The sequence below is a fragment of the Bos indicus x Bos taurus genome, chromosome 29 (assembly GCF_003369695.1).
Source record: "Bos indicus x Bos taurus breed Angus x Brahman F1 hybrid chromosome 29, Bos_hybrid_MaternalHap_v2.0, whole genome shotgun sequence".
In the NCBI taxonomy this organism is placed as follows: Eukaryota; Metazoa; Chordata; class Mammalia; order Artiodactyla; family Bovidae; genus Bos; species Bos indicus x Bos taurus.
Window position 1 is genome coordinate 38,743,550 of NC_040104.1, and position 21,004 is coordinate 38,764,553.

At 39.5% G+C, this 21,004-nt stretch overlaps 1 protein-coding gene across 10 annotated transcripts in view; it reads left to right on the forward strand.

Moving 5' to 3' along the window:
• ANKRD42 (ankyrin repeat domain 42) overlaps positions 1 to 21,004 on the forward strand; it is a 62,742-nt gene that overhangs the window by 32,103 nt on the left and 9,635 nt on the right. For 9 of the 10 annotated variants that reach the window (XM_027532420.1, XM_027532416.1, XM_027532417.1 and 6 more), the window contains 4 exons: positions 1,951 to 2,056; positions 6,009 to 6,184; positions 10,187 to 10,313; positions 17,746 to 17,890. In XM_027532420.1, coding sequence (XP_027388221.1) covers positions 1,951 to 2,056; positions 6,009 to 6,184; positions 10,187 to 10,313; positions 17,746 to 17,890 — 554 coding nt within the window. Of the gene's footprint in view, positions 1 to 1,950; positions 2,057 to 6,008; positions 6,185 to 10,186; positions 10,314 to 17,745; positions 17,891 to 21,004 lie in introns of those variants that run through there. The other variant, XM_027532424.1, reaches the window with a different exon arrangement.

Consider the following 21,004-nt stretch of genomic DNA (forward strand, 5'->3'; position numbering starts at 1 on the left):
TCAAATATGTATGCAGAGCTACACATCATTGACCTAAAGGGTTAAACAGTTGGAAAGTTAAGACAACAAGGCAGAGTTCTCCAAAGTAGTCATCTTCATCCATTCATTCACTTAAAAGATAAACATTTATGGAGTCCCATATAGGGTCACAAAGAGACACAGCTGAGCAACTGAGCACACATGTATGTATTCAGCACCAACCACATGCCTGCACCGTGAAGATAGTATGAGATTTAGACCTTACTACTAAGGAGCTACATGCTTATACTGTGAACACCTAGAGATTTGTATAAGTCAGGATGTAATCAGTGGCAAAAAGTATTTGGCTGTTAAAATATATGGAATAGCAATTCAGGAGTAGATGTTAAGGAACAGAAGTTTCTTGGGGTTAAATTACAGAAGTGTCACGGGAATATAGATATAATATGTTAGCAAACACTAAGCATGGAGAAGGCAATGGCACCCCACTCCAGTACCCTTGCCTGGAAAATCCCATGGACAGAGGAGCCTGGTGGGCTGCAGTCCATGGGGTCGATAAGAGTCGGACACGACTGAGCAACTTCACTTTCACCTTTTCACTTTCATGCATTGGAGAAGGAAATGGCAACCCACTCCAGCGTTCTTGCCTGGAGAATCCCAGGGACAGGGGAGCCTGGTGGGCTGCCGTCTATGGGGTTGCACAGAGTCGGACACGACTGACGTGACTTAGCAGCAGCAGCAAACACTAAGCAAGGTGTAAAACTGTCGTCATATTTAATCCTTATTGTAGTTTTATGAAGCAGTAGTGTATTATTCTTATAAATATGACATCAAGGAAATTGAGGTCCAGAGGGATCAGATTTGTTTTTTAATGTTCATTAAAAAAATTGAAGTTTAGTTGATTTACAATGTTTCAGATATATAACAAGGTGATTATATTTACATATATGTATATATTCTTTTTCAGATTCTTTTCCTTTGTAGATTATTATAAGATATAGTTCCCTATGCCATACAGTAGGTCCTTGTTATTTATTTGTTTTATATATAGTAGTCTATCTGATAATTCCAAATTTCCCATTTGTACCACCCCCCTCAGGTTTCTTGACTGAGGTTGCACAACTAGTAAGAGCAGAGCTGAGATTTCATTCATTTTCTTCATCATTTATTCATCAACTCTGTAGACGTCTGTTATTTCTGTATGCCAGCCACTTTCTAAGTTCTGTCCTGTCCTCCAGTCTGTTGTTCAGTGAATCTAAACTCAGATCTTTTTAGATTATTGAACTCCACCCCCCCGCGCCCCCCCCCCCCCCACAGTTTCCCTGAGTCTTGAGATGGACTGAGGAGGAGGGGAGAAGTTAGATGAGCATATAATTGGGTGATGGGCACCAGGTACGAAAACATACAAGCTGAGTTGTGGAGGTGAAAATTAATATTGAGTGCATGTGTTTTAAGGAAAGGTAATGAATAGTTTAGGTAATCATTGAGGAGCCTGTAAATTCTGAGTTGTGAAGGTCAGAGGTATAAACTATTTATACAAGATGACAAGATTTTTCAGTCTTTCACATTCACACAGATTATACTCACATTTGGCCTGATACAGAATTGGTCAGGAGCTGTGAGTACAGTCGATGAGCACTGGATAAGGGTTAGCACAAAGCATATAGTTTAAAGTCCATTACTTATTGGCTGTGTGATGTTAAATAAATATCCTCTGTGAACTTGAGGTTTTTTGTATCTGTATGTAAAGTTCCTACATAAGGGCTGAGCATAGCAAACATTTGATTAAATATGTGTCTAATGAATGAATAAATGAAATAGAGAAGATAACATCTGGCCACCTACTTTTGTTGATTATTGTAAGGATTAGTATTTACAAAAGTATTCTCTAGTGGTACTGTCCAAAATTTTAGAAAATTGTTTACTGATTTTCTGTGTGTGTGTGCATTTTGTTTTGTTTGTTTTTTACAGCTGCTGGGCAAGGCCATATAGAGTGTTTGCAATGGCTAATTAAAATGGGAGCAGACAATAACATTACCAACAAAGCGAGGGAGAAACCCAGTGATGTGGCTAAGAGGTATCTCTATCTGTTTTGCTTCTGTCTTTGTTTTTAAAATTCTGCATTTATTCTCCTGTACTCAGAATTCTATCTCTGAAGGTTTCTGAAATTATAGGACTCAGTCAAATGCTGATGGCATGATAATTTTCAAGCTGAACTGATGTTTGACAGCGTATCGGCTCTTCTCTCTAAAGCAGTACTTTTCAGTTGGGAGATAGTATCGTCCCCTTTTTTCGTGGGGTGGTGAATTTGGAAATGTGTGTGGAGGGGTGTTGTCACAATGATGGAGACCATCACTGATGTTTCATGAGGTCAGTCCAGAATGCCAGACATTCTATAGTGCTCAGAACAGTGGTGTACAGTGAAGAATTGTCCCACCCAAATGCTGGTACCTGTTGAGAAATGCTGTGTGATAGAAAGGAGGAATCAAAAGGAGCTGCATGGATTTTGAAACAAGTTTTAATATTTGTATTTGAATTAAGTGTAACACCCATTATTGCTCACTTGGAGCTCATTTCAGATCAGGTCCTCAAGGAATACTTAGTTTATCCATTTGTTCATTTGATTGTTTTTCATTCAGCTTAACCATGTTCCAGGTGCTGTGGTTAGCATTAGAATTATTAAGATGAAAAAACTTAGTCCTTGCTCTCAACAACCTTATGGTCTTGTGGAGAGATAAATGTGCAAATGTAACTTTTATTGATTATAGTTACATTATCAGTACATGTTATATATAGGATCTTCCCTACCCAGGGATTGAACCTGGGTCTCCTGCATTGTCTGAGTGACTTCACTTTCAGTTTTTACTTTCATGCATTGGAGAAGGAAATGGCAACCCACTCCAGTGTTCTTGCCTGGAGAATCCCAGGGACAGGGGAGCCTGGTGGGCTGCCATTATGGGGTCGCACAGAGTCGGACACGACTGAAGCGACTTAGCAGCAGCAGCAGCATCATTATCAACTCAGGCTAACTTTTGTCTTTATTTTTAAAAATAGATTTATCAGTAAAGCACACATATTTGTACAGTACAAACTGATGAATTCTGATACATGTATATACCTGTGAGGTCATAATCACAATCAAGATAGTGAACTTATCCTTCACCCCCCACAAAATCTTGTGCACCTTTGTAATCTCTCTCCCGTCCACTGCTTTCCACTGCTGCATCCCCAAGCAAACATGAATTTGCTTTCTGTCACTAGTGATTAGTTTGCATTTGCTAGAATTTTATATAAATGGAAACATACAGTATATACTCATACTCTTATGTATGTGGCTTTTTTCACTGAGCATAATTATTTTGAAGTTCATTCATGTGTAGTGGTTCATCTCTTTTCTTGTTGCAGTTGTTGAATTCCATTGGCTGTGGAATTCCATAGTATTCCAGAGTTTGATTACCCCCTAACCTGTTGAAGGACGTCTTATTTGTATCTATTTTTGGTGATTATGAATACAGCTGCTATATGTATTTACATACAGATTTTTGTGTGAACACAAGTATTCAATTCACTTGGATAATAACTTAGGAGTAGGACTGCTGCTGCTACTGCTGCTACGTCATTTCAGTCGTGTCTGACTCTGTGTGACCCCATGGATGGTAGCCTACCAGGCTCCTCCGTCCATGGGATTTTCCAGGCAAGAGTATTGGAGTGGGTTGCCATTGCCTTTTCCAGAGTATCTTCCCGACCCAGGGATCGAACCCAGGTCTCCTGCGTTGTCAGCAAGACGCTTTACCGTCTGAGCCACCAGGAAAGTCAGATGCTAAGGGTGTATTTATCTTTTTAACAAACTGTCACAGTGCCTTCCAAAGTGACCACACCAGTTTGCATTTCACAAGCAGTGGACGAGAGTTTCTATTACCCCTTGTCTTGCCAGCATTTAATATTGCCAGATATTTTTATTTTTGTAATTACAGTAGGTGTGTACTGGTATCTTATTGTGGCTTTTGTTTTTTCCTAATGGAAAATGATTTGATGCATCTTTTCATATTCATATTTGTCATTTGTTTTCCTTTGGCAAAGTGACTGTTCAGATCTTTTGTCTAGTATTAAAACTTGGGTAGTGTTGTTTTTATTGTTGAGTTTTAAGAGCTTTTTCTATATTCTGGATACTAATTCTTCCTCAGATTTTTGTTTTGTGAAGATTTTCTCTCAGTTGTGGTTTGTTTTTTCATCCTCTTAATAATGAAGAGCAAGAATAATTTTTAAAAAATATTTCCTAATTTATATGACTGTGCTGGATCTTAGTTGTGGCTTGCAGGATCTTCAGTTTTTGTTGTAGCATGTAGCATGTATTTAAAAAAAAAATAGTTGTAGCATATGGGATCTTTTAGTTGCAGGCATGCAGAATCTTTAGTTATTGCATGTGGACTCTTGGTTGCGACATGTGGGATCTAGTTCTCTGACCAGGGATGGAACTTGGGCCCCTGCATTGGGAGTGTGGGGTCTTAGCCACTGACCACCAGGGAAGTCCCAAGAACAAAAAAATTTTTTTTATCAATTTGCTCTTTTATGGGTTACGCTTTTGGTATCATATCTAAGAAATCTTTGATTTAACACCAGGTCACAGAAATTTCTTCTTTTGTTTTCTTTTAGACATTGTGCAGTTTTAGGTTTTACACTGATGTCTGTGATCCATGTTGAATTAATTTTTGTATATGGTATGAGGTATGCATCTAAGTTCTTTTTTTTTTTTTTTGCATATGGGTATCTAATTGTTCTAGCACCATTTGTTGAAACAGCTGTCTTTTTTCCTGAATTGCCTTTGTGTCTTTGTCCAAGTTAGGTGTCCATGTATACATGGGCTTATTTCTATACCGTATATTTAATCCACGGATCTGTTTGTCTATGTCAGTATCACGAGTGATTGTAATGTCTGGCCCACATTCTTTGTCATTCATCCACTAAAATGCTAAGTGTGAGTGTGGTGTTACATTAGTACCCTTGAATGTGTTGTAACGCAAGTACTCAGTAAGTGCTAGCTGTTAGGTTACAGTCTAATAATAGATATAATGAATTTTTGTAACCTTACAACTTCCTGTCTTTATTACTGTATCATTAATGATTTGCAGTACCTGGTGAAAGGTGAGGATATATGTGTGCATGTGGTTATGTGTGTAGGGAAAAAAATAGGGATTTTAGGTTTTTGTGTTTAGTGAGTAATTCTTCATCTCCTAAGAGAAAGCAATTAAACATTTTAATTAGCAAAACTTTGGGAAAAAATGCAGATTACATACAGTCACAGCAACAACTTGAAAACCAAGAGTATATTACTAGCTTCATAGAGGTGTGGAGAGATCAAAGAAAATAGGAAATGTGGACAGAAAAGTCATTATTTTTCCATTAAACTTCAAAGCCATGCTGAGTGTTTGAGGGTTGAGGAAGGATGAAGATTAAGGGGGCTAGAGCTGTAGTTTTCCCTAAAACTGGAACCAGAACTAATTCTACAGTCCAAATTAGGCCATCAGGAAAAGGTAGTGAACACAGGTAGATCAAGTAGGGTGGTTCTGGGCTTTCTGCTCAGTTGAGCAGCTCTGTCTGGGGCTACACCAAATATTCTTTTGATAGTAGATCACCTCTTTCAGTTGGATTTTTGTCACTAAAAATTACGGAATCTAGGAATTCCCTAGCAGCTTCGTGGTTAGGACTCTGCACTCTCACTGCTGAGGGCCTGGGTTCAATCCCTGGTTGGGGAACTAAGATTCCACATGCCATGTAAATTGGCCTCTCCCCAAAATATGGAATCAGCCTTTAATATGACTGCTTATCCTTCGTTTCCACTAACTATTTGAGTTTCCTGCATAGCTGGGTATGTGTCACCATGTCACCGACCTTCAGATACAGTTTTGCTTCTTTAGTGGTGGGTGAGCTGGTGAGATGATGTAGAGTGTAATTCCCTAAATTAAGTACAAACTGTGATTTAAATTTGAAAAAGATTATGGATCCTGTTAATTACTAATTCTTTTCTACAGGTTTGCCCATTTAGCAGCAGTAAAGCTATTAGAAGGACTACAGAAATACGATATAGATGATGCGAATGAAATTAATGAAAATGATATTAGGTTTTTTATAAGACATGGTGTTGAGGGAAGCACTGATGCCAAAGATGATTTAGGTCTCAGTGAGTCGGATAAAACAGATGCCAGAGGTAAGTGTGCCAACTCTTTCATGATTTTCCCTTAAAAAAAAAATACCGTAGCCAGTTTTTACCACAAATTTGGGGAATTATTCTAAAGATAATTACCATCTACAAAGTACAATACTTTGGTATTTTGGGGAGAAGTAGTACAAAGTTTTGTACTAGGGGTTGTTGAACATGATCTCAGTCCCTCCATGAGGAAAGTGATATTTTCATGCCACATAACCCTAATTACACTTCTCATGGTGTCTGTCAGAGAACCCTGGCTCATATGAGTGGATGAGAACAACTGTTTCAATGGCACTCTTTGATAATGAGGAGAAAGAGAAGAAGGATCTGTTTGAATGGAGGCTAACCAAAGCAGAGGCAGGTGTAGTATAGTGAGCAGTGCTTGGGCAGTGGATTCAGACATCAGGGCTTCACCTCTTTCTAGCTGTGTTACTCTGAACCTTGGTTTCCTCACCTGTAAAAATGAGAATATTAACATCACCCTCACAGAGGGCGCTAACGAATGGGATGTGCCTAGCTCACGGCAGAAGCTTAGTAAATGTCAGTTCCCTTCCTCTTTTTTTCTTTTTTAATGATATTCATTTATTTGGCTGTGCTGAGTCTTCGTTGCTGTTTGGGCTTTTCTCTGGTTGCAGTGCGTGGGCTTCTCATTGTGGTGGCTTCTCTTGCTGTGGAGCATGGGCTCCTGAGCGTCTGGGCTTCAGTAGTAGCAGCAGTGGGTTCAGTAATTGCGGCTCCCAGGCTCTAGAGCACAGGCTCAGTAGTTGTGCTGCATGGGCTTAGTTGTTCCTCAACATGTGGGATCCTCATGGACCAGGGATTGAACCTGTGTCTCCTGCATTGAGAGGCTGCTTCTTCACCACTGAGCCACCAGGGAAGCCCAGTTCCCTTCTTCCCGATCTCTGGGAAGTATTTTCAGTTATTCTGACAGGAAGAACTAGTTGTACCAAACCTGTAGTCTCTGAGAAAAATTTCTAATTCATGTCTAAATAAAAGAACATTTTTTTAAAGAACTCCCAGAACACTGTTAGATAGAACCTTATTCTCCAGGGATGGTAGAAACCTCTTTCCTGGTGAATGCAGGATCACCTCACACAGAGTCAATGATCTTCTGAATTTCCTGATAGCTTTATTTTAAATAGCTTTATTGAGATGTAATTCACATACCATTCAGTCTACCTATTTAAAGTGTACAGTTTAATTAAGATTTTAGTGAATTCAGATTTGTGCAACCATTATTACAATAAAATTTGTAGTATTTCTATCACCCTCAAAAGAAACCTCGTACCTATTACCCCTACCTTCTTTTCCTTACCCCCAGACCATCCCTCAGATTAGGCATCTGCTAACCTACTCTCTGTAGGTTTGTCTGTTCTAGGCATTTCATATGAATGAGATGATACCATCTGTGGTCTTTTGTGACTAGCTTCTGTCACTTACCACGTTTTCAAGCTTCATGTACTTTGTAACATTATTTCATATTTCATATTTATTCTTTTTTACTGCTAAATACACTTTATATATCCATTTATCAGTTGTTGGTCATTTGAGTTGTTTCCATATTTTGGTTATTAAGAAGAATGCTGCTGTGAACATTCGTATACATGTTTTTGTGTGGACGTGTATTTTCATTTCTTTGGATACACCTAGGAGTTGGGATTGCTGCATCATCTGGTAAAAGTATGTCTGGCATTTTGAAGAACTTCAAACTGTTTTCCAAAGTGGCCGCACCATTTTACATTCCCACCAACCATATGTGAGCGTTCCAGTTTCTCCACATCTTACCAGAGCTTGTTGTTGTCTAATTGATTATATTAATAGTTGATTAGAGTGTGTAGTGGTATTTCATTTGGTAGATTTGATTGGCATTTCCCTAATGATTAGTGGGATGTTCAGTATCTTTTCATGTGCCCATTGATCACTTGTATATCTTCTTTGAAGAAATGTCTACTCAAATCCTTTGCCTATGTTTCAACTGAGTTATTTATCTTTTTATTATTGAGTTGTAAGAGAACTTCCAGATTTAAGTCCCGTGTCACACACATGATTTGCAGATATTATCCTGTTCCATGAGTTGTCTTTTTTCTTAATGATGTCCTTTGCAGTGCACATGCTTTTCATTTTGATGAAATCCACTTTATCTATTTTTTATTTTGTTTGTGCTTAGATTTCTTTTTGTTGATTGTACTGAGAATTAGCAAGGACTTACTAGAATTGCAGAAAATGAGCCGGGGATTTGTAGAATTTCAGTGTCTTCTGAAATGATTTGAGCAGGAGATATTTGTGAAGTATCATTGTCAGTGAATCACAAAATTTTTAAAAGATGCTTTGGGAAAGACCATGAATGAAACTAGAACAGGTTCCTACTGTGGTGTGTTTGATGTAAACATCCTCTTACACCCTTGTCATACGTGAGACTGCTGGTGCCTGGCTGTGGTGTTGGCAGCTAGTGAGGGTTTTGTATGTGCTATTTCCTTATCCTTATTTAATTTTATGCCAGAACAAAATCCAAAGGACTAGCCAGTCTCTTCTTGGAACACTAGGTTTTGCAAGACCACCTACAGGGAACTGGTTGGATTTCTTGTCATCCCAGAATTCTTGGAACTGAGTTTCAGTTCAGAGCATTCTTTAGTGAGTTAGGTTTAGGGTCATGGCATCATAGAACCTTGGAACCATTTGATGTTTGGCTCCTGGCTTAACACTCCTGTCACGTCATCCAGCATCCAGTTGTTTTCAGTGAAGACACTCACTGCTGCCAAGGTGGCCCATTTCTACCTTCTGACAGGGTTCTTGTGAGGATTAAAATGTACAAGGCACTTCGCGTAGTGTCCTGCCCATCATAGGCACTCCACAAATGCACGGTAACTCTTAGCACTTTTATTTCAAGTTTCACCTCTGTTAAGATCTCTCTTCCTGGAGCTAATCCTGATCAGTCCTAGCTCTTACAATCCCATAGAACAGCTTTTTCAAAACATAGCCTTCAAATACTAAAGATTAGATAAACAGTCACAATTCTTTCAATCTTATGTAACATTAAAAAAAAAATCCCCTTATTTGCTTGCTGGTGGTTACAGTGGATCCCAAACCTGTCTGCACATCTGCATTGTCAGAGGAGCTCCTGAGGAGTATGAAGACCTGAATTTGTAGGACTGATATGGGGCTCAAACATATGCATTTTTAAAAGTGCCCAAGTTGATTCTGATGTGTGCAGTTTGGAACCTGCAACTCTAACCAACTGAGAGATAAATCAGAGGAAGTTATTTGTTAACCTAGTTGTATGGCAGAGTTTCTCAGCTTCTGTACCATTGACATTTTGGGCCAGATCCTTCTTTGTTGAGGGGGTTCTCGTGTGTATTTTAAGATCTTTAGTAGCATCCTGAGCCTCTACATGCCAATAGCCTGTTTCCCTTCATCCTCCAGCAAGTTAAAAGTTTTCCAGATACTGTCGCATACTCCTTCTAGGAGAAAAATCAACCCAGGTTGAGAACTAGTACCAGAAAGGATAGAAAAATGTTAGTTTTAATAGTTGGAGAATAGCTCAAAGCAGCTATCAGCAAACTTCGTTTTCAGTATCATCTTTTGAAGGTACTACAAGTGACTAATGACAAAATTTGGGGATTGTATTAGTTCTGGTTTATCTTAAAGAAATCAAGCATGTTTCAATTTTTCTAACTGTCTGACATAATTAGATTATGCGTGATCGGTAGTCCTAAAACGCTGCTGGCCAGCCTCCCTCCCTCCCTGTTCATGGTATTAATAACAGCAGTAACAATGACCTCCTTCAGCATCAGTATCGCCCAGTCAGGCATTTCACTGTTTGTTCACCCTAATACTCTGCTACTGGTGTTTATCCTTCTGTGTAGACACCACCCTCCCTCCCTCCCCTCCCCATGACCTTGCAGACACGGCTCTAGAGGAAGAATATGCTTCAGGGCCGGCCTCCTGTGAGCACATGGGCTGTTTCCTGTCTAAACTAGGTTGCTGTTCAACTCTGTCTTGCAGTGAGAGCTTTTAAGAAAATCGTAGAATTGAGACACCTCCTTGAAATTGCTGAGAGCAACTATAAACATTTGGGAGGAATAACAGAAGAAGATATAAAGCAGAAGAAAGAACAGCTCGAGTCTGCAAAGTAATGTCCTCAAAACTCTAGTAATTTGTTTTTACTTACCTTTCTGCATGTCACGTGAGGGTTTGTTGCTGAAGAACTTGTTTTTTCATCCCACCAAAGGGTTTGAGTTTCCAACCTGTTTTCCTCTTAAACTCTCAGATGGAGAAGGTGTTAAGATTTTTTAAAAATTGTGGTAAAATATGCGTAACATAGAATATGTCACCTTAACCGTTTTTAAGGTAGAATTCAGTCATGTTATGTACATTGACATTTTCACACAACCGTTCTCCAGAACTTTCTATCTTGCAAAACTAAAACATAAGGAGGAGTTGTTGTTTTTGAGACAGCTCTGCGCGATTTTCAGCCAACACAGTCTCTAGCCATCCCTGTCATATTGGACTTCCTGTTCACAAGTGTGTGACCCAGTCCTGTGTTCATGGATGGTGGTGCCCCCCAGAATGCTCGCAAGCCTGGAGGCAGTGAGGGCCCCCTCGCCTTTCACTTCCTGCACCCAAGGTCGGCTCTCGGCACATCTGGCCCCTCTCTAGTTGATGAACAGCTGCTGAGACAGAGGGTGTCAAGTGCTTACTCCTCCCACTGCTGCTCTGCTAGTCTGTCTCCTTTACACAGTGCGCAGAGAACACAGTTAGGCAGCAGGGAGAGTTCTGGTTTTAGTAAACGTGGGTCTTTAAAGAGTGGAGCACATGGGTTCTTTGCTTCCCCTGCCCTTTCCTTTCATTGGATTCTCTCCCTCCTCCTCATTAGAACCTCCTGTTTCCCTTTCATTCATCCTCTTCTGCATCTAGTCTCAGTAAGAGATCTGGTAATTTATTCAAAGTAACATCTAAGTCTTTGATAAGCTATCTTTCCATGGATATTTGAAAGTTGTGGTAAACCAAAAAAAATTTTATTTTAATAAGAGTGTCTTTGTATTTCATTAGTCACATCATACAAGTAGCTATCCACTGCCTCTGTAAAGTCTTTGAGCTGTAGAATGTTTTTAGTATTGGCCTCTGCCTAAGAGCCTAGCTGAGATTTCTTAGATCCCTTGTAGTCTAGAAAAGTACTTCACAGTGGAGCAGTTATTTCCTAGATAATGAGCTTTAAATTTTGTTCCCTTTACTTCTGAGACAGATTGCTATACTACTTGTACTGTTGATACTTCTGAGCTCTGCTGTATGCTAGGTATGAGGTAAGCCTCTCATATATATTGTTTGATGCAATCTTCATACTTCCATGAGCTATTCTCTCACTATGTGGATTAGGAAACCAAGATTTAATTTACCGGTGAAGAGACTTGCATGAAGTCACAAAGAGAGGACTAAGGGCGAGGGGTGCAGCCAGGATTTGGCCTGAATCTATTGACTCCAAATCTATTAGCCAAGGTCATCACAATTTTAATAGTCTTCTTGTTATTGTTCAGTCACTAAGTTGTGCCTGACTCTTTGTGACTCCATGGACTGCAGCACACCAGGCTCCTCTGTCCTCGGTTAACTCCAAGAGTTTGCTCAGATTCATGTCCATTGAGTTGGTGATACTGTCTAACCATCTCATCCTCTGTTGCCTCCTTATCCTTTTGCCTTCAACCTTTCCCAGCTTCAGGGCCTTTTTCAATGAGTTGGCTCTTTGCATCAGGTGGCCAAAGTATTGAAGCTTCAGCATCAGTCCTACCAATGAATAGTCAGGGTTGGTTTCCTTTAGGATTAACTAGTTTGATCTTCTTGCAGTCCAGGGGATTCTTGAGAGTCTTCTCCAGCACCACAATTTGAAAGCATCAATTCTTTGGTGCTCAGCTTTCTTTATGCTCCAACTCTCACATCCATACATGACTACCGGAGAAACCATAGCTTTGATTATATGGACCTTTGTCGGCAAAGTGATCTCTGCTTTTTAATACACTGCCTAGGTTTGTCATAATTTTCCTTCTAAGGAGCAAGCACCTTTTAATTTCATGGCTGCAGTCACCATCCACAGTGATTTTCAAGCCCCCCCAAAGAAAATCTGTCACTGCTTCTACTTTTCTCCCCTTCTATTTGCCATGAAGTGATGGGACCAGATGCCATGATCTTCCTTTTTTTAAAGTTGATTTTTTAAATTAGTTTAATTGGAGAATAATTACAATATCATGATGGTTTTCCCCATACAGTGGGACTGTCCATGTGGCACTAGGGTAAAGAACCTGCCTGTCAATGAACGAGATGTAAAAGACACAGGTTCGATCCCTTGGTCCAGAAGATCCCCTGGGGGAGGGCATGGCAACCCACTCCAGTATTCTTGCCTGAAGAATCCCATGGACAGAGGAGTCTGGAAGGCTACAGTCCATAGGGTTGCATAGAGTTGGACACGACTGTGCGAGAATAATTGGAGAATAATTACTTTACAACATTGTGATGGTTTTTCCCATACGTTGAGATGAATCAGCCATGGGTCCATGGGTCCCCCCATCCTGAACCACCCCCCCCACCTTCCTCCCCACCCCATCCCTATGGTTTGTCCCAGAGCACCAGCTTTGAGTGCCCTACTTCATGCATCGAACTTGCAGTGGTCTCTGTTTCACATATGGTAATATACATGTTTCAGGGCTATTTTCTCCAATCACTGCACCCTTGCCTTCTCCCACAGTCCAAAAGTCTGTTCTTTGCATCTATGTCTCCTCTGCTGCCTTGCATATAGGATTGTTGTTACCATCTTTCTAAATTCCACAAATGTGTTAATATATAGTATTGGTGTTTCTCTTTCTGACTTACTTCACTCTGTATAATAGGTTCCAGTTTCATCCACCTCATTGGAACTGACTCAAATGTGTTCCTTTTTATAGCAGAGTAATATTCCATTGTGTATATGTACCACAACTTCCTTATCCTGCTGATGGACATCCATGTCCTAGCTATTGTAAACAGTGCTGCAAGGAACATTGGGGTACACGTGTCTCTTTCAATTCTGGTTTCCTTGGTGTGAATGCCCAGCAGTGGGATTGCTGGGTTGTATGGCAGTTCTGTTTCCAGTTTTTTAAGGAATCTCCACGCTGTTCTCCATAGTGGCTGTACTAGTTTGCATTCCCACCGATAGTATAAGAGAGTTCCCTTTTCTCCACACCGTCTCCAGCATTTATTGTTTGTAGACTTTTTGATAACAGCCATTCTGACTGGCGTGAGATGATATCTCATTGTAGTTTTGATTTGCATTTCTCTAGTAATGAGTGATGTTGACCATCTTTTCATGTGTTTGTTAGCCATCTGTATGTCTTCTTTGGAGAAATGTTTGTTTAGGTCTTTTTGCCACTTTTTCATTGGGTTGTTTGTTTTTCTGGTTTTGAGCTGATGAGCTGCTTGTATATTTTGGAGATTAATTCTTTGTCAGTTGCTTCATTTGCTGTTATTTTCTTCCATTCTGAAGGCTGTGTTTTCCCCTTGCTTATAGTTTCCTTCATTGCTCATAAGCTTTTAAGTTTAATTAGGTCCCACTTGTTTATTTTTGTTTTATTTCCATTACTCTGGGAGGTGGGTCATAGAGGATCTTGCTGTGATTTATGTCATCGAGTGTTCTGCCTGTTTTCCTCTAAGAGTTTTATAGTTTCTGGTCTTACATTTGGATCTTTAATCCATTTTGAGTTTATTTTCGTGCATGGTGTTAGAAAGTGTTCCAATTTCATTCTTTTATATGTGGTTGACCAGTTTTCCCAGCACCATTTGTTAAAGAGATTGTTTTTTTTCCATTGTATATTTTTGCATCCTTTGTCAAAGATAAGGTGTCCACAGGTGCTTGGGTTTCCCTCTGGGCTTTCTATTTTGTTCCATTGATCTCTATTTCTGTCTTGTGCCAGTACCATACTGTCTTGATGACTGTACCTTTGTAGTGTCATCTGAAGTCAGGAAGGGTGATTCCTCTTGTTCCATTCTTCTTTCTCAAGATTGCTTTGGTTATTCAAGGTTTTTTGTGTTTCCATACAAACTGTGAAATTATATGTTCTAGTTCTGTGAAAAATACTGTTGGTAGCTTGATAGGGATTGCATTGAATCTATAGATTGTTTTGGGTAGTATACTTATTTTCACTATATTGATTCTTCCAATCCACAAACATGGTATATTTCTCCATCTATTTGTGTCATCTTTGATTTCTTTCATCAATGTTTTATAGTTTTCTATATATTGGTCTTTTGTTTCTTTAGGTAAATTTATTCGTATTTTATTCTTTTTGTTGCAATGGTGAATGGGATTGTTTCCGTAATTTCTCTATTTTTTCATTGATAGTGTATAGGATTGCAAGGGATTTCTGTGTATTAATTTTATATCCTGCAGCTTTACTGTATTCATTGATTAGCTCTAGTAGTTTTCTGGTGGCATCTTTAGGGTTTTCTATGTAGAGGATCATGTCATCTGCAAACACTGCAAGTTTTACTTCTTCTTTTCCAGTCTGGATTCCTTTTATTTCTTTTTCTTATCTGATTGCTGTGGCTAGGACTTCCAAAACTATGTTGAATAGTAGTAGTGAGAGTGGGCAACCGTGTCTTGTTCCTGATTTTAGAGGAAATGTTTTCAGTTTTTCACCATTGAGGATACTGTTTGCTGGGGTTTATCATATATGGCTTTTCTTATGTTGAGGTATATTCCTTCTGTGTCTGCTTTCTGGAGAATTTTTATCATAAATGGGTGTTGAGTTTTGTCAAAGGCTTTCTCTGCATTTATTGAGATAATTATATGGCTTTTATTTTTCAATTTATTAATGTGGTATATTACATTGATTGTGGATGTTGAAGAATCCTTGCATCCCTGGGATAAAGCTCACTTGATCATGATGTATGATCTTTTTAATATGTTGTTGGTTTCTGTTTTCTAGAATTTTGTTGAAGATTTTTGCATCTATGTTCATCAGTGATATTGGCCTGTAGTTTTCTTTTTTTGTGGCATCTTTGTCTGGCTTTGGTATTAGGGTGATGGTGGCCTCATAGAAACGAGTTTGGGAGTTTGCTTTCCTCTGCAATTTCCTGGAAGAGTTTGAGTAGGATAGGTGTTAGCTCTTCTCTAAATTTTTTGTAGAATTCACCTGTGAAGCCATCTGGTCCTGGGGTTTGTTTGTTGGAAGATTTTTGATTACAGTTTCGATTTCTGTGCTTGTGATTGATCTGTTCAGATTTTCTATTTCTTCCTGGTTCAGTTTTGGAAGGTGATACTTTTCTAAGAATTTGTCCATTTCTTCCATAATGTTGAGTTTTAAACCAGCTTTTTCACATTCCCCTTTCACCCTCATCAAGAGAGTCTTTAGTTCTTCTTCATTTTCTGCCATTAGAGTGGTATCATCTGCATATCTGAGGTTGTTGATATTTCTCCTAGTGATCTTGATTCCAGCTTGTGCTTCATCCAGGCCAGATGATGTATTCTGCATATAAATTAAGTAAGTGAAGTCGCTCAGTCGTGTCTGACTCTTTGTGACCCCAAGGACTGTAGCTCACCAGGCTCCTCCATCCATGGAATTTTCTAGGCAAGAGTACTGGAGTGGGTTGCCATTTGCTTCTCCAGGGGATCTTCCCGACCCAGGGATTGAACTTGGGTCTCCTGCATTGCAGGCAGATGCTTTACCATCTGAGCCACCAGGGAATAGGGTGACAATATACAGCTTTGATGTCCTCCTTTCCCAGTTTTGAACCAGTCAGTTGTTCCATGTCTGATTCTAACTGTTGCTTCTTGACCCACATACAGGTTTCTCAGGAGACAGATAAGGTGGTCTGATACTCCCATCTCTTTAAGAATTTTCCACAGCTTGTTGTGATCCACACAGTCAAAGGTATTAGTCAATGAAGCAGAAGTAGATGTTTTTCTGGAATTCCCTTGCCTTTTCCATGATCCATCCACTTCTTTGTTCCCCACTTTGTGTTGAGTACATCCTAAGACATTTATTTTTTGGATACAAAGTCCTGATACTAGATGTAAATGTAAAGAAAACCTGGCTAAGAATTGGTTGAGGGATGTCCTTTTGATTTTGTTATTAGTTAGATGAAACGAATCAATCATGGGGCTGATTTTCGTTTCCTGTTTTCTGAATTCTAGGTTTCCATAGTTACGTTGTTCTTCCTATCCCCAGCCTCAACCCCACTCACTTCCATACTAGAGCTATTATTGTTTATTCTTAGATTGCCCTCTTTGAGACCTGACATACAAGTCAGCATGCCTTGGGAGTTCTGGTCCCCTCATCATCCCAATAAGGCAGAAAATAACTCTGGTTCAAATCCTAGCATCACTTGTCTGGGTTTATTTTCGTTTATTTTCACATTATCCTGATATGTCTCCCAACTCCTTGTCCCTGCTCCTTCCTCTCCCACCCTCATACCCTGTGGTCTGTTAATCATGTTAAAACCCAAGCAGATAAATTTCACCTATTGTTCACTGAAAAGAAGCGAGGCCCACAAATGTATATAATGTACAACTTCATTTATGAGCAGAGACAAAACTAATCTAACATGATCAGTGTTCAGAAGTTTGGGTGCTTGTGCAAAGCAAGGATTGCCTGGGGAGAATGTGAGGAACTTTCTGAGATGACAGAAGTGTTTTGTATCTTGGTAGTCATGGTGAATGCAAAGGTGTACACATTAGTGGAAACTCGTTGAAGGGAATTCCCTGGTGGTCCAGTGTTTAAAGAGTCTGTGCTTCCACTGCAGGGGGCACATGCTGCATGGCCTGGCCACGAAAAAAGAAAAGAAACAAAACTCATTGAATTGTTTACTTGATATTTGTGTAATCACACAAAGTGGATTTTACATCATTAGAAAGCTGAACAAAGCAAAAGAAATCTGTTATTATAGTCCTGCTCTCTCTGTTGAGACCCTCCAATGGCTTCCCGTTTCACTGAGTGAAGCCTGGTCCTCCCTGTGACCTGTACGACCCTGCTTGTTCTGGCTTCTTTTACCTCTCAGACTCTACTCCAGTCACACTGGCTTCCAGTTTTCTTCTAGTTCCCAGGCATTTCTCTGCCTCAGGACCTTTGCACTTGCTGTTCTGTCTGGGATGCTCTTTCCCTGGATGTCCATTTAATTATTTCTCTTTCCTTTGGAATTTTGCTCACAAGCCCCCTTCTCAGTAAGGCGTTCTCTGGTCACTGTGTACGAAATATTAACCCCTTCCTCTACAACATCTTCTAGACTGTCTTGCTCTATTTTTTCCCTCCCTAGTACTTATTACCTTCCAACATACTTATATTTGAGTACATATATTTTCTTATTTTCTTTACTGTCTTTCTCCCCTGCCTAAGAAAGCCCCATGAGGGCAGAAACGGCCTACTTTGTTCACTACTTTATTCCCAGGATCTAGATCAGTGCGAGCTCACAGTAGACTTTTAATACATATTTGTTGAATAAATGATTTATTTGCCTTAAATATAATGTATGGATACTTTTCACTATTACCAGAAATAATTGCTAGTTGATATTGGTTATTGATTGAAAACAAAATTTTTTGACAGGACTATCAAAGAGCTGCAGGGCCAGCTGGAGTATGAACGATTATGCAGAGAGAAGTTAGAATGTCAGCTGGATGAGTATCGAGTGGAGGTGGATCAACTCAAGGAGATGCTGGAAAAAACTCAGGTCCCCAACTTTGTGGCTGTGGTTGGTATCCTTCTTAACACGTTTATGTTTCTCAAGAGATAGTATATAAGAGTAGCTAAGAGTACAAGCTTTGGATGGCGCTATTTCGGTTTGAATTCCAGCTACAACCATTTTTGGTTTGGACAAGTCATTTAACCTTTCTGTACCTTAGGTATAAATTGGAGATAATTTATAATTTCTAGAGTGTTCTAGGAATGAAAGGAATATATATGTGTGTGTGTATACATATATAAGAGATTAATTGAGAGTAATTATTAATTTGTACAAAATAAAAAGAAGCCAGGAAGTTTTTATTATAAATCATATTTGAGGTGGTATAGATCTGGAACAAAATTAACTCATGAGGACTTTAATAATCACTTTAAAAATACTAAAATAATATATGTCCTTGTTGTTAAATGTTAAAAGCAGGGCAGATGCTCCTTCCCATTCTGAGTTCCATTCTCCAGAAGAAGCTGCTGTGGTTTCGTCTCATATTAGACAACATTCTGTTCACCTGCAAATACATGTGTATATTTCTATATGCAAATTCAAACATTTTTCTCTGGGTTTTGGTATCTCATCTGTGCTTAATTTTCCAGAGGATATAATTAACCATCATAATTAACCCGTTCTCTTCTTTTGCCGTGATCATCTGATCTCATGTTTAGCCCCTGGGGCACTTTAGTATGGAGAAGCTGGCTGGGGCAGTCCTGCAGCGTTGTCTTCTGGACACACACCTTTAATAAACTCCCACACTCCAGATCCGCCTCCTGTCCGCCTTATGGTGGGAAATCTACCGGCTCCGGTCTCCTCAGAGCAGGGATGTACTGTTCTTTACTAGCTGCCTCTATCTTTTGCTGCACACCTTTTGAGTCAATCCAAATTGATGGTCTGCATAGGACATTTTTGGGGCTTTAGCTGTTTCTGATTACTCTTTTCTCGCCCAGAAACGTGTGTTCCCAGGGTAAGTTTGACATCACGCCCTAGAGCACCTCCTCCCTAAGACCTGCTCTCTACCAGCAATGTGTAGCTCTCAGGAGTGCTGACTTGTGGTCCTGTGCTCTGGGCCCTTTGGCTTTTGTGGTCCTGTAGGTTCCACCAGTTTTTGTAAATGAGCAAATGTCACTGACCTCTCATGGAAGCTGCTTATTTTCTGTTCTGCAAAAGTTTCTGGGTCTCAATTTCCTCATCTGTAAAATGGGGATAACACCTACCCCATGGGGTATTGATGTTAGATGAAATACTGTGTGAAAATCCTGAGGTATCTTCTGTCTCCAGTATTCATAGTATTACATTCTCCCTTCCTCATATCCTTTCCTTTTTCCTTTCTTTCCATTTTCTACATTTGAGTTATGTAAACAGTGGATAAATGTGTAGAGCCCTATGCATCTGAGAGTAGAAGGAATTAGTTTATTTTGGAGTCTAAACACATGAAGTATAAATAAAATGAACTTTGGATTCTGTACTTACTTTTATGGAGGCTTCAAGAAGCTCTCACTAATCTTTCTCCTGCCACCTACTGATAAAGAGACCCATGATTGGGTCTCCATCTTAAGATTTAGTAAAATCATCTATAAAAGAATCTGCAATAGTATAATTTTTAGCTAGAAAAAAATGTCTTAGGCTAGTTTGATGTAATGCACTTAAATCATTTCTTTATAATAACTGGTTTTGATAATAACTTTCTGTAGTGTTTTGTCGTATGCTGTCTCAGCTTATATTAACCCACTTCACAAGCTTGTTGTTTTCTATTCTCTTACATGTAGCCTACCTCTTCCTGAACTTGCCCAACACTTTCCCACCCCCAAGCCTTTGTTCATTTTGTTTTCATTTGTAAAGTTCATCACACTGCACACTCTTTGGGGTGCTCTTTGGTATGTGGCTTCCCTGGTGGCTCAGATGGTAAAGAATCTGCCTGCAATGCAGGAGACCTGGATTCGATCCCTGGGTCGGGAAGATCCCCTGGAGAAGGGCATGGCAACCCACTCGTGTGTTGCCTGGAAAATTCTTTGGACAAAGGAACCTGGCAGGCTACAGTCCATGGGGTTGCAAACGGTTGGACATGATTAAGCAACTAACACTTTTAATATGTGTATTGTACTTAAGTAAAAATGTTTACTTAAAAAACTTAAACTAGATGGGAACTCTAATATAGCTTCGGTAGAGATTGAGGCAGATTGCTGCCACAGATTGAGGCAGCACTGAACTCATGCTTCCGTCTAAAGCCATTGTCATTTGGGAGGTCGTTGGTGTAAAGCTTTGGGCCATGCTTTCTAATCTAGAATGGCCACTGTGGAACTGGTAACATTCCATGATTACTTCCGGGTTTAACTTTCTCTCGTTTTCTGCCTACAAGGCTGTGGAACATGGTTGGACTTTGATATGTCCTCTGCTGGGCTTTTCTGTCCTGACATCCTAGCCTGTGAGCCTGTTAATGATCCTTGGAACAATCTGAGAGTTTAAGTGAGTTTATCCATGCTGAGCTATTACTGTAAGGAAGTTCTAGAAGTTTGTGATCTGTCTTTGTATTGGTTATACAGTTTTGACACTGTATTAAGACTTTTCTCATAATCAGGAAGGTGGGATTTATTTCGTTTTAGTTGTGTATGCTTCCCAGAACTTCTTAGGTTGCATGAACTTTTAAAAACAAGCATCCCATGTACCTTTGCCACCAGTTTCATGTGCAGTGCTGTTGGTCTCTTTAACAAACCTGTATATTCTTTCAGATGGAAACTGGTTAATATTTAGAATACATTTTCATAGAGGGGTTGTTGGCTAATGTACACTTAGAATTGCTTTTGGTGCCTAAGCATCATGATTTATACATCTCTCAGTATTGCAGTTCTTTTTTCCCAAGTTTGGGAGAAAACACATATTAGGGAGAAAAATGTTTCTGGCTATAATTTATGATGAGGAAATGAGTAATCTTGGTGAAGAATGTTCCCCAAATGCAAAAACATTTGGAATTTGGAACTTCCTGTGAACACTTACTGGAGGCCTGTTGGGTGCCAAGCACCTATTTTCTTTTGAACTAGTTTATGGTAAGGCTTGGTTTGATAGAACAAGTTACCTATTTGATGTTAGTTGAGGCTTTGGTATTTAATCACTTTCTAGAGTATTTGGGATTGTTAA